The sequence below is a fragment of the Pseudochaenichthys georgianus genome, chromosome 13 (assembly GCF_902827115.2).
Source record: "Pseudochaenichthys georgianus chromosome 13, fPseGeo1.2, whole genome shotgun sequence".
NCBI classification, from domain to species: Eukaryota; Metazoa; Chordata; class Actinopteri; order Perciformes; family Channichthyidae; genus Pseudochaenichthys; species Pseudochaenichthys georgianus.
In genome coordinates this window covers 10,259,376-10,273,679 of record NC_047515.1, presented here as the reverse complement: position 1 = coordinate 10,273,679, position 14,304 = coordinate 10,259,376, and the positions used below count along the sequence as shown (strand labels likewise).

General features: G+C 39.5%; 1 protein-coding gene across 1 annotated transcript in view; it reads right to left on the bottom strand.

Annotated features, from left to right (window-relative positions):
• The window catches only part of snx19b (sorting nexin 19b), a 38,956-nt gene that overhangs the window by 19,683 nt on the left and 4,969 nt on the right, over window positions 1-14,304 (bottom strand). The window contains exons 4-11 of the mRNA XM_034097123.1: window positions 12,438-13,604; window positions 11,240-11,438; window positions 11,005-11,105; window positions 10,781-10,900; window positions 10,562-10,683; window positions 9,420-9,513; window positions 9,155-9,314; window positions 5,639-5,768 (exon numbers count right to left, since the gene is read on the bottom strand). Of these exons, the coding sequence (XP_033953014.1) occupies window positions 5,639-5,768; window positions 9,155-9,314; window positions 9,420-9,513; window positions 10,562-10,683; window positions 10,781-10,900; window positions 11,005-11,105; window positions 11,240-11,438; window positions 12,438-13,604 (2,093 nt within the window). The remainder of the gene's footprint in view (window positions 1-5,638; window positions 5,769-9,154; window positions 9,315-9,419; window positions 9,514-10,561; window positions 10,684-10,780; window positions 10,901-11,004; window positions 11,106-11,239; window positions 11,439-12,437; window positions 13,605-14,304) is intronic.

The following is a 14,304-nucleotide window of genomic DNA, read 5'->3' as shown; positions in this document are numbered from 1 at the left end:
CCTAGAAAAGACTATATTAAACCAGATTAACATTGAAGACTGTTGTTATTGGATATACCCCGAACCAATGCTCTCAGAGTGAAACTGCCAGATTTAAACATTGAAAAACTAAATTATGAAATAACATGCCAGTGGAGTCATAGTGAATAAAATATACTACTTATAAAACCCAGTGTTTTGTATTTTGGTAATGTTGGAGTTCTGACCGCGTCTTCAGAGTTCTCTCAAAATGCCACAATGTGGTCACGAGCCAAATAGTGCAGCTATGAGACCAAAACCACCTTCCTGAAGCCAAACAACTTGTTGTTCACCACCGCTGAAACCCAAGCAGGCCACTGTATCTCAGACAGAGATCCCTTGGTATTAATTAACAGTGTAGCTGAAGCAGAGAGGGCAAAATACAAAGATTGAGTGATTGAGAGCCTTCTATATGACAACTGTTGACAAGCTTCAAATCCTCCATGCTCCCTTCATCCTCATCTCCATCATCAAGCTGTCAGCAAGAACTTGTGCTACCATTTGATTTGTTTATAGAAGTATTAATATACTGTATTAGTGAGTACAAATAAAGAATCATGTCATTGTGGGACAGGTGCAGAAAAGATGGGCAGAATGGAGTTGCCACATGTAAATTATTGCGTTGAAATGTTGTGAAAAGCAATAAGGAAGCCGGTCCAACTTACAGACAACCGACTGCAAAACAAGAACAAAGACAGCAACAGCACTGTAGAGCAGGTGGACTCTCCAATAAGTTGGAGTGGTAAATGTGCCTTGTCCATCAGCCCGAATGACGTCAACTCACTCAAGGGAAATGTTCCAAACTTAGTGTGTTGGTAACCACAGCCAATGGCAAAACAGCTTTCCAAGAAAGTCTGAACCACTTGATGCAATAAGATTAATTACAATCATTATATTCTATCATCATTGCGACTAACTGTCTTTCTCCACCGCATCGCTACAGCCAGGGTTGTCTGGTGCTTGTAAGTCAATATCAGAGACTCTGAGGGCGTATTTCATTCTGTAGTAGGGCAACCTAAACACTCACGCAAGCATTTATGGAAATTACATCACACATTTTAAAAGGCTGACATAAGTATCAGCGCTCTGAATTTTTCCTTGACTTATTTGCATTATTGGTAGTCGTGTCAATGGATAAAATAATTTAAATTGCGTTTAGTATTTGCTTTGCTTGTATTTATCATGGGGGGTTTCTTAAGGACGCTAACATATTGCGCGCACTGTCTTTTCCAACAATGGTGACTGTGTCCCCCTATCTCCTCCAGTACAACTTGAAGAAACTGGCTAGCGCATGTTTTAGCAAAAATCTTTTTTTAAATGTGATGTACTCAAGTCAGTGCATTACATGTTACGGGACAAAAGTGGGGTCAAATTGGTAACATTAATAATAAGCGATACAAATGTTTACACGTTTACAGATTAAACGCAAGTGCATTAACTCGAGGTGATTTTTGATAAACCTTTTTATTTGGCAAATGAAGGAAGCATTACGTTTAACTTAAAACCAGAACATGAGGGTTCATAATAATGCTGGTGATGTTCACATGGAGTGGCTGCTACATCTAGACACTGACAACAATCTGGCTCCAGCTGGATTTTCCATCCAGACTGCTGTCTAAGAGAAAGAGACTATATTCATCCTAAACTTTCCCACTTTCCAGTCCATAAAACTCAGACATCTCCCAAACCAGAGCTTTGCCTTGGACTCCATTTATAGGCGCACAGAGCCGGCTTTTCCACACACACACACACACACACACACACACACACACACACACACACACACACACACACACACACACACACACACACACACACACACACACACACACACACACACACACACACACACACACACACACACACACACACACACACACACACACACACACACACACACACACACACACACACACACACACACACACACACACACACACACACACACACACACACACACACACACACACACACACACACACACACACACACACACACACACACACACACACACACACACACACACACACACACACACACACAGCACTTTAAATAAACTGCTAGTCCCACTAAAAAACATTAAGATTTGTATGGAACCCTAACCCTGTGGATCAATTTATTAAAAGGAATCGCTGACCAAAATTGAAACAATGAAGGCTCTCTAACCAAAACTCTTCAGTGCTGTTGGATTCCATGTTAGAATAAACATTCAGGTGGTTGCTACTTGTGTTGTTCTGTTTCACCACCGAGGTGAGTATCAGAGTGTGAATCTGTAGTGTTACAAATTACATTTTTGAGCTGTTGATGGTCCCTGACAGGGCTGGCCCTGGCCAACTTGTGGCCCCACGCAAAGTTATGTAATGAGGCCCTCTGTGTCGCGAGCGTCGACGAGTGTCGACGGGGGTGCTAGTGTAGCACGTGCGCGAACTGCGAGCGCCGGAGCTGTGGTGCGCTTAATTGCGCCGCATTTGCGCATAAGCTGAAGTGCGCCGCATTTGCGCATCAGATGAGGCTCCCTCCGCAAGATAAGGACCCCTCCGCAAGATGAGGCCCGCTCCGCAGTCTGCGTGATCTGCGTGTAGGGAGGGGCGGGCCTGGTCCCAAATTAAATTTCAGGGAATCGACAAAGTCATTAGGATTCTTCCACTGGGAATCATGAGTGTCTGTGACAGACTCCAAGGCAATCCATTGATATTTCAGTCTGGACCAGAGTGATAGATCAACTGGCCAGCCATTATTCCCACCCTCGAAGTCACGCTGGCATAGCTAAAAGCATTTTTTATTAGAGGCTAAAATTCTTCTTGAATTGGACCCAAAATGTGTTGTATGTCTTAATCAAATGGAGGAAATCCCAAAAATAAAAAAGGCATATTTTCTATTAAGCAATCAGTAAATCATGGCTTAAGCCAAAAGGTTGTGGATCGAGACCATGGATGTATAAAGAGAACTGAATACAGCGTTGGAGGCCAGACCCCGTTCATTCCTATGAGAGTTACAAAATGGCCTGAAAATACTTCCCTGGACCTTCCGGAAATATTCTATAATATTGGGCCCATAGAGCATGGTCACTTACGTTTTCCTTAAACCCTGCCTCCAAACCAAACCCTCACGACAGCATCACGTCCGGTCTCAGTTTTGTCAAACGATTGGAAACTGAAAACAGCTTTGCATTTGGCTTTAAGCAAATTTTACAACTTTTAGGTTGTCAAACTAGGTTGTTTGTACAAGGTAGTTCATTTAGCGTATGTCAACAGAAGTGTCTTTCCAAATAAAGTAAATGGCAAAAAGTTATTTGGAGCCCAATGATATCACAGGACTGAAACGGAAGGTGTCCGAAAATGTGCTTCAATGGCCGTTTTTTATACTATTTTAGATTTAAACACAAGCAAATGCTGCTTTTGAATTACATTTAATGTTGTACTCTTCATGTTCTTACCATATAATACCACTTTGCATTTGTTTTAAACTTCGTTGAAAAATGATACATGAACAGAGCTATCTTAGTGACACAACTGCAAAGGTAGTGTTTCTGTAAAGAGCCGTCCAGAGCATCTCGTCTCCTTCTCACAGAGAAACCAGTCGATGAGAGGAGATACCTGCCACACCGAGAGCTCTCACTGCAATGTTGACAGACGGTAGCCTCGTATAGACAAGGCCAAACAAAGGGCCTTTCATACTTGGCAGGTGGAACATCTTAAAATAGAGGGCCCAGTATCAATGTGAAGAAACGATATGTCGGTACTGACACCCCGGGGAACGTGAGGTCACAGCACTGACACCACAAACACTAGAACCCGAGAACATTGTCTGCATGTTCAGTTTACTGGCAGTCAGAGCTATACCTATCTGCGACAAATATTTGGGAAGTTGCTGTCAGGCATTCTTTATAGTGCCAAATAGGTGAGCATTCATGCACGTATGCACATAAACTATTAAACAACAAGTGTAATAATAAAAATACCACATACTGTTTAGCAAGAGCAAAGTTCTCTGATTCTTTCGTTTCTGTAAGTGGTTAATACAGTGCATGGCAAGTGATGCTCCTTTTTAAAACACGGACCACTGCAAAGACTCGTGGCCAAGCCTGAATATCAACTATCTTGACTAACGACTGTACATGAGCCAGAGTCCCCTCTCCAGCTCATAAACAGTCCTCTCTGTGGAATCTCCACTAGGAACCATTTGTTCTGATGTCCTGACCTGGCTGAGTCCCACTACGTCTACATTTCCATCACTTCTTAGCAGCCTAAAGCTCGTAGCATAGAAGCTCGTAAAAGTACTTTAAGAAGACAGAGTCAACCAGAGGCTACTGCTGTTAAAGGGAGAGAAAAATGATTTGCATTGTTGTGGCAGCGTCAGCCAGGTTCACTTGGAAAGATCTATATTAGTAGGTTTCAAATTGGTACCAGCATCTGCTTATAATAAGTCACTGAGGATGGGGAAAGTGTCTGCATTTTCCAACTTGTGTCTCAGCAATATTACATAAATAATATCCATTATCATTAGGATTAGAAAAACATTTAAAAGTGGATAGCCATAAAAGTGTCATGACTCAACCAAAGTGTTTTTTGAAGACCTGCGAATTCCAAAAAATGGGGTTGCCACAATACCAAACATGTATTAGTTGCTTCCAATACCAGTGAAATTCCATGATTCTCGATAACCAATTAAATACCACCATGAGAAACATTTCCAATAAATCACTGTATTTCACCACACACTTACATATTACCATTTGTATCCTGTTTCTTTTGCTGGGAAGTTAAAAGGTCATAGTTCCCTCTATTGAATCTATTATATATTGCCGTGAAAACATCTTCTTGAACTAGATTAACTAAAAACAAAATTTCACAAAATTCTATTTGAACACAATAAAAAAAAAATTACACAATAGAGCTACTGCCGGCTGCTAACAGCTAACAGCTAACAGCTAGCAGCTAGCAGCTAACAGCTAACAGCTAACAACTAACGTTAACTACTGTAGCTCTGGTCCTGCCAAATTCAACACAGATTTGTTTTTAACCATGTAGATTTATCAGAAAAGATAGTGGATAGTGAGTTTAGGCTGGACAATACGATGCCGTTGGTCTCAAGACCTGATCACATTAGTGTTACTTAAGAACAAAGTTAAAAAACATTTATTTTGGTATTGATTTGCCCAAGTATCGGTTCTTGCGACATCCCTATTAGAGTAGTGAATACAAAGATAAGAACAGGTAAGAGGGTTCGGAGGCATTCCCTATAAAAAAATGTCAGCGATTTGAATACGTAAATAAAGCCTTTTGGATCATTTAAGATTAGGATACAATCAAAAATCAACATCTTGCATTGCCAAAAATATCTAAACTGTTCTTTTCTTTCTACAGTCTATATGTCATATAGTTATTGAATATATGTCAGTGTTGCTATTTTCTTGCAAGAATACTGGAACCTGTGCTTATTGCAACTTTCTTTGGAAAAAGTTGGAAACATAAGGCTGTATTGTTTGGATTTTTTAAATCAAACTTACTCTTGCTGGCTTCTCCAATGTTACTTATCCAAGCTTTAAACATGGTTTTGGGTAAAAAACCTTACTTATAGTAACTTTTTGTGGCATTCTACAACAAATGTATCACGTCACCTGTTGATAAGGGTCCCGAACAGCAGCCTGATGGTCCTCTGAATGTTTTCGGTGCACAACCAGCTCCACTGCTCCTTCATCAGCAGACACAGGATGTTCAGAGCCACCTCAGCCAGCTCCATCTCAGAGGCTATACCACAAAAAGCAAGACAAATTAAAAACTCAATATTACAAGATAATGACTTTGTTAAAGACAAAGATAATTTTTCTACATTCAAATATCATACTCAACATACTGTATGTCTGTTTAGCATGCAAGCAGCACTTGGTAGACAGATGGAGGGACATGTATGTATATCTCAAACCTAACATAAGTAATCTGTTTAAAGAGCTATTTTGATTATGTTTGCATCTGATGAACATGAAGGACCAGTAATATCATCAGCTTCATATATTTAGTAACACTGCCCTCATGTGGTCACACTGAGAAGCTGCTGGTTCTGCTAAGAGTAATTATTGCACTCTGAAATCAACCACTCTTCATTAAATCTAGATTTATTATGTGTTTCTATTGCCGTCTGCAGAATATGTAGTTTTAAGATGTATCTAATAGATATCACAATGAAACTTCTCCAGTTAAATGCTCACGTTAGGACAATTAATGTTATATAACAAGATTTCTGTAATTTTATTTCTAAATGTGAACATGTCATTTGTATCACTTCCAGTCATTCATCCTTATTTTGCGTTATAAAAGTGACCTTACTGTACAGAAGTTAATTCCATTCAAGCTTGAGTGCTTGGTATATGAGTTTTACAAGCTCAGTCCAAAAAAAGAACTGTAGTTTTGGAATATTTTAGTACGGAATAAGTTTCATTATTTGATATTGGGTTGTTTTTAAAGATTCAACAGACTGAAAATGCACTAATTGAAACATTGAGGTATTCAGACATCAATACATCTGATGTGAAAGCATCCAATTAGTTCTCAATAAACTGTCAGTCCAGTAACTTTTATAGTGGAACATTTCAGGGTCTGGTCAGGACCATGCGCTTATTCACTTCTCATTCACCTTGACTGTCTGGAAAAAAAATCTGTCCTTCAAAATGACAATGACCAGATGGCTAACAAGGAAGAAATGCAGTTTGGATTCAATTAAACGTGGAATGTTTTGAATTCCAATGTCTAGCAATGCAAAGATAGTTCCCATATGACGTTAATGATAGCATGCATTTTTCCTATGGAGATTCCCTGTGATGGAGAAAGATGGAATAGTAGTGATGATACGTGATGCAATATGGTGGATGGTGAGATACAATCTAGTTAAGGACAGCTGACAGTTAAGGGATACGGTTAGGGCTAACAATGGGCAGGGGTCACTTCATAAGGAAAACATTTATGTGTGGAATTAAAGAAATAAAATATATCTTGTTCTGCTGCTATTTATGTCATACTGTTATAGGAGGGCAATGTGAAATAGCAGGGTACTTCTTTAATGCTTCCTGTTAGTTTAAAGAATCAAACATGAATTGTCTGAGAGATTTTCAGGGTACGTGGTGTGAATGTCCTGAAAAACCCGATCCCCCACTGGCATGGAGAGGCATCCTTTAGTTTAGAGACACACCAACCCACAAACCGGGAAAGTTGCATGAAGCACTGTAGACCTCAGGGTGAACTGAACATGGGGTTCTATTTGACTTGTCCCTAGGTGTAGTGCTGTTTTAAGGACTGTACACAGTACCCATTTTTTGTATTCAAAGCTTCTATGGAGATTTTTTCGAATAAAGGTTTAGATTTGATGTCATCACCCAAATCTTTGTGTCTGACAAACAGTAATAGCCTGTTACAACAATGTCGAGCCTCCCATTTGAGCGACAAGCGGTAGAGCAGGGTTTAGAAATTATAACACCTGTCCTTTTCTCAATAGAATTTGACTTTTGGACATTCCAACAAGGAACTGTTTAGAAATTATAACACCTGTCCTTTTCTCAATAGAATTTGACTTTTGGACATTCCAACAAGGAACTGTTTAGAAATTATAACACCTGTCCTTTTCTCAATATAATTTGACTTTTGGACATTCCAACAAGGAACTGTTTTGTTCACAGGAGAGGGGAACAATGCAGTCACCACCGGAATATATATTTACAAAAAGTGTAATACTTTATTATATTATTTATTGATTGGCTGTCCTTGTCCAAACAATTTCTCAGTTGACTTACCCCCCAAACAATCTTGTTGACTAATCGATCAAATGATTTGAGTCTCTTCATAAAGAATCTCGCAAATGCACTTCTTTAAATCTTGTGTTTAACAGAGATGTGTTCGTAAGTATTGGAAAATAAGCCCTTCAGCATGGAAAAATCATGAAATCATCTAATTGACTGAATACATCTTTGTTGACTAACACCAAAACAAGGAATTAGTCAACTGAACCACTAAAAAGTGTTAAGTCGTAATTGACAGTGTAGCCTTCAAATGTGGAGTATTTAAATGTTGATTTAAAATCTTAATGTCACTTATTGAAAGACGCTGTGAACTGTTCGGCATTCTATACTTTTACCATTTGGCCAAAGTTTTAACCCATGTCAGTGTTTGGTGTTTAATGGAAGCTTTTGAGTAGGAAAGGAAAAATAAAACACTAGGGCTTTCAAAATATGAACCCAGTCTGAAGAGTCTGATTTGTGAATATGGAACAAGCCGGTTTCTATCAGTTATTCCTGCTGTAATCGTGGTGAGATACTAAATGGAAACCGGTAGAGTTAAGCAGACACCAGGAAAAGGACATCAGACAAAGTTGAGTCGGACATGATGATTATGGAGATAACTAAAGTGCACTCAGTAGAGTGCAGATAACCGCCAGGTGCGTCTTCCTTTCCCCCTCGAAGATTACAAAGCAGGGATTTATTCAACTTGTATCGTGCCTTATTTAAGGGAATTCTTACATTTTGGGTATTGAATTAATCTGGAAAAGATCTGGTTCAAGGTCAGACTTTTCAAATAATGACAGTTTTTGAGCCAAGACAAAGGCCAACATGTAAAAGTAAAAGACTAGGTAAGAGTTTTTTCTAAGCCTAGCCAATGGTCTGATATTCCTTTTGTTACTGAAGCTGTTGTCAATCATTTGTGATTGACAACCACAAATGATAACCATCACAAACACAAGATCTCCTTGAGCGTACGGTCATGCATTCTCACAAAAGTTATTAGGCTGATGGGACGAGTGGTATGCAAGATTATCCGTGGATGGACAAACCGATACACACACGCACTTACACAACCAAACCCATAAGCCTGGCAAAAAAGATATTTTTCGAATGACTAGTAGAATTAGATAAGAAAGGTAATATTAGATAATAAAATGTTTGATTTAATCCATTTAAGTAGAACCCCTTTATTTTCAATTGTAATTGTTGTTTGGGTGTGACTGTGAGGATAGGCTGTTTAGTTTTGTTTGTCTTTCCAGGTCTGTCCTTGATCTCTTTAAACATACCAACAGCCGCTTTGACACATGGAGTACCAACTAGCAACCTGACTGAACTTGAGATCAATCACAGTGAAAGCTCCTTTCTTACCAGGTTCCTGACTGCGATTCCTTCTCATGCGGTCACAAATATCACCTCCGAATTCTCGTCTCACGGAACTGCCCTCCCTCTCTGATTCGATTCTGACAGACAGTTTTTCTTGAGCAGTGATAAACGCTTGCAAGTCTCCAAAAGACATCCCGCTAAACACCTTTGAGAACAGAGAGGAGAAAGCATTAAATGAATAAGCCAAAAAGGAATTTGATTACCTAAATGTCAAATAGGTGCATGTCAACACGCTAGTTACACTACTTACTGTGCTAATTTGGTCCCAACTGAACAAGAGCGGAGGTCTAATGTCTGAGCCGTTCATAAAGGGGATGCTTTTACTGGAGAACTTCAGACGAGACCTGGGATCATACAGACACATTAATATGCACATAAATCAAATCTTTTGTTTGTCATTTGTGCAATCATTTAACATGTAATATGACTGCATGAGTTCACACTGAAACAGTCATCATGTAAAGTATGATAAAACACGCCATAAGTTGGAATACATAACACGGTGAACACATGGTTCACTGAGAACTACACCTGCACACATTAGTCTGTGTTGGATGTGGCGTGTGTGTTAGATGTTGTGATCATGCATGTTGCCCCTCGTTTCTGTTATGTGATTGTGATGTGCTATATGCGACATGTATGTAGTAGCGTGTGTTGTTTGCATTTTATTGTTCTCTTTTATCCGTTCGCCTGCATCTACTTGTCCTTTTTTTATAACAAATGCGGTTGATGTATTGCGATTTTAAGGGTTTCTATTATTATCTGGCCGGGGACAACAGCTGGAAATTAGCAATGTTTGCTAAAGCTGCTCCATTTACTGTTTGTGTGACAGTTGATCAATGGGCACTGTCCACGACATTATAAACAAATAAATTAAACTAAACACTCTGCTTCAAGAAAAACCCTGCTTCTTTTCACCTGCCAGATCGGGACTTGGCAAGGATAACGCAAAGGAAGTTTTACGCTGAGTAGTCCCGTCCTAGACCCCTCCATGCGGGTCATGACCCCTCACAGGCTTCCCAGTGAAATGGTCAGAACTTGAGGTTAAAACATAATTCTGTTGTCTGGACAAGAAGTCTTTAAGTGCTTGATAAAAAGACATTTAAACATGTCCTTAACTGGGCAAAATCCATCTGCTGAGGAAGTTCATGTGATATTTTCTGCAGCATCAGAACATCAATTTATTAGATATTGAGGTTCTGTGAAATGATAATATTGTTTTTAAAACACATGACAGAACTGGCAGCATTGCTATTGGGATCAAAAGCTGACTCAAAGTATATGGAGCAGAGGTAAAGCAGGGGCGAATCGGCAAAAACTCGAGCCACTCCGACCGCATTTTCTGGGTTATTTTTTAGGAATGTGGATAAAAGTTAGTCTCTGGAGTCATACCTCTTCTTGTCTGTACTCATTTTCCCTCCATCCATCTCTGACTCGTTATCCTCTGTCGGGCTCTGAGGCTCAGAACGAGGAAACGCTGTCTTCAGAGTGTCCACGATGGCATTCACCACAATCTAAACACACAAAACCCATGAACAATGAACAAGCATTAAAACAAATGACTTTATGACTTGAAGAAAAGTACCATAACAAATCTATTCAGGATCAAACCTTGTCTATGCGTGACACAATAAAAGGTTTCTTGACAAAGGCAATCCTGGCGTCTGTATTGAGAGCCAGAAACTCCTGCATCTCCACACTGTTGGCGATTTCAGGGATGGAACAAAGTTGCTGAAAAAGATGACAGAATGCTTTTCTACAACTTTAAAACAAAATGACATTGTACATTTGGCGTACAAATACATTCAAATGGTATAAAATACCAATCCTCTAACCTTAAGAAAGGTCTCCAGAAGTCCTTTCCTGGCCTCTATCTTGTCACTGTCCATGTTTCCAAACGGCATGTCTGGAAAGACTTTCTTTGGACCTTTCACACCTGAAAGATAACAATCCTGGATGCTAGCTCAAGTATCAAACATTTATTAAACTGAATTTCAGCAGTGGCCAAGATTTGAACCAGGTTTGTTTGTAGATTTCTTTTTTGTGTAAAACTATCCAGATCCTTCCTACCTTTGATGAGTTTCCGTACTTCAGTTTTCTCTTCCAGTCGTGTTTGCAGGTTGAGGAACTCGCTGTATCGTCTGTTGACCATGTGATAGGCCACCTGCTGAATGGGCGATGGATTCTCACAGCCTGAGGGGGGGACTTCAGCCTCCTCAGAGCCCAGTTGGACCCCTTCTGGGTTCTCACAGCACATTGCTGTCTCATACTGAAAACCAAGACAACAGAGTCACATGTTGCAGAATCCTGTGATACTATATTGGGGTCAACCCATGTTTTTGTAAAAGAAAGAGATTTGTGTATTTAAACTCCTGCCAATTACTGTCAGGAGTTTAAGTACACATACCAATATTCAATAGTTATCCAATTTCACAATTTTTATTCAATACACAAATATATTCAAATGTAGAAATGGGATCAATATCCAAACATAAAATGGTTCCTTTTTTCATATTTTATAAATCCTTTTTTTTACATTTGATACTCAAATTCTTTGAGACTAATTTATGTAATTGTAGTTTAGAGTGAAAGATATTTCAGCTCTGAGAAAACACAGTTTAAAGTGAACACAACCTTTCTTTCCCTTCTGTTAAACATTGGAGATAATATAAAACCAAATGAACAATAAATGGTGGCTAGTCTCTGCTTTGTGATTTCCTATACGGAATATGATTAACATTGATAAATCTGATTATTGGTAAGTTGATTGGTAGAAAGTTAATTGGAATCTGTTTTGATAATTGATTATAATTTTAGGAATTTTGCGGACTTGTTTCTTTTCTCTTCTTCTTTTTCTAATGTAAATATCTTTTGATTTTGGACAAATTATTGGATAATACAGACAATTTAAATATGTCACCTTAGGCATATATCACAATTATTCTTCGAGGCTTAAGCTGGTGCATTGTTGTGTTGTTCGTACATTTCCACCAACAAATCTTCGCCGATTGAATATCCTAAAAGCAATAGGAAGTGAATCAAGGAACCCTGGTGCTGACATGCTGTTTATAAAAGCATTTGTGCTGCTTGTGCAGAAATCTCCAAAGGCTTCACATGTTTAACAATTCTTCATTTGCAACTTTGAAATGGTCTTTCAGTCGTAATCTGTGGGCGTTACATCAGCTTAATGCCACCATGGAACAACTGCATAACAAAATCCCCAGAATAATGAAAAAATGATGAAGAAGCAGAACTAGATTCTTCTTACTTTGATAGTGTAAAGGGTGTAGGGGTGTGATCCGGTGCCGCGGTGCTCTTTGGCTGTGATGGTGCCAGTGATGCGAAGGTTCTGGATCATGATCGGTCCATCAGGGCTGCTGAGGGGCTCAAAACTGAAGGACTGTATAGGGGAGGAGCCCTGTAACGGACTGACAGTCAGCTCATTGGGATTCCCCAACCCAGGCGTCTCTAGTCCCAGAAGAAACTCTCTGGCTGGATTTACTAAAGGAGAAATGCCCTCCTTGTCCACGTCCTGAAGTCTACCGTTACCAGGAGTCCCCTCTGCCTTCCTACCTGACGACAGATCATAAGGATGCCCCACCGGTTCTGAATTCACCAGGACTTTAGGACAAGAACTATCCACTGGACTGGGGCAAACATCCTCCAGGTCCCCACCATTACTGTTGTCCTCTAGGCTGATCATGACTAGGGAATCAATGGAACTTTGCTTATAGTCAGCGGAAGGAGAGTCCAGGTCAGAGTCGTTCTCCTGGTAAAATGGGTTTGACTTGGTTCCTCTCGTGAAACGCCTCAAAAAGGGTAGAGTGGGTTCTTCTTCTTCAGTTATATTCTCGTTCATCTCCTCGGAGTCAATCACATCATAGGCTGCCAGCTCAGGCGAGGCCATCTCTGCGTCTTTGACAGCTTCTGTCACAGAAACGTAATTATTCTTCTGGGGAACGTATGTGGTCTCTTGCGGTGGAGCAAGCTCGGATTCAGCAGGCGGTGGTGGTAGAGATGGGGATGAAGCAAGTAGCTCTGATTTAATTGGCTCCTGTGGTTTGCAGGAGTTGTTGAATATGCCGATCACGAGAAAGTTTAACCAGTCCGGGTCCGACAGTTTAACAATGAGAGGGAGCATAACGTTGCAGGTGATGAGTTCTCCGACAACGAAGCGGCCGGTGCGGGTCTCTAAGTGAGGAGGAGGAACCAAAACATGCAGCAACAAATCTGTGACCGCTCTGGTGTAGTTGACTTCCATAGTGTCGCTGCTCATGGCGAGATGAGGCGTGGTAACCATGGAATACGCTTTCCACAGCAGCTCGCTCTCACCGCTGTACTTTGCTGTCCGAGGCGTTTCGGTCAGCAGCTCTTTGGCTCTGATGTAGTCCTGCAAGTGGCAGCCAAACAGATCCAGGATCCTCTGGGTCAACTCCTGAAGTCATCCAAAAGAATATAAAACCAGTATAATTGTATCTAGTTAATCTGGTAACAGTTTCTGTTATCTGTTACCATTATTGTGCAATATACAGCATATATGATATACACATGATATATTCTTTGTCTTTGACAGCTGCAAAAAAAAACTTTGTTGCATGATAGAACTATTTTTACAAATATCATAATATATATATATACACACATATACTGTGTATATATATATATATATATATATATATAAATATAATAAGCAGAAGACATGGCGTTTAGCAATACACTGTCAATGATTAGACTTCTGTAGTTGATACAAATTAATGTGTTTAGGTATTTCTTTCCTTTAAATTTGATTTTAAAGAACATAGTTCAATATGTTATAATATCAAATGCGTTAACAAAAAAAAAGCAATATAAGGTGGATGTAAGAAAGTATAAATGGTGTTTTGCTGATGCAAAGAAATAGGTAGTTTAAAATGTTGAAATTATAATTACTGTAATGTTTCCAACTAAGCCAATACTAAAAGGAACTGTTGACACTGAGTTTTCTTTTAAATAATCAGCTCCCCAGGCATCTTAAAATCTTTTAAATAAGACTGAAAGAGAAACATGAAATGTTTCAATAAGCTAATAAAAGCTGTAAGATGCAAAAAGCTATACGATTAAAGAGATCATAGTCAGAACAGACAGATGTGGCCTGC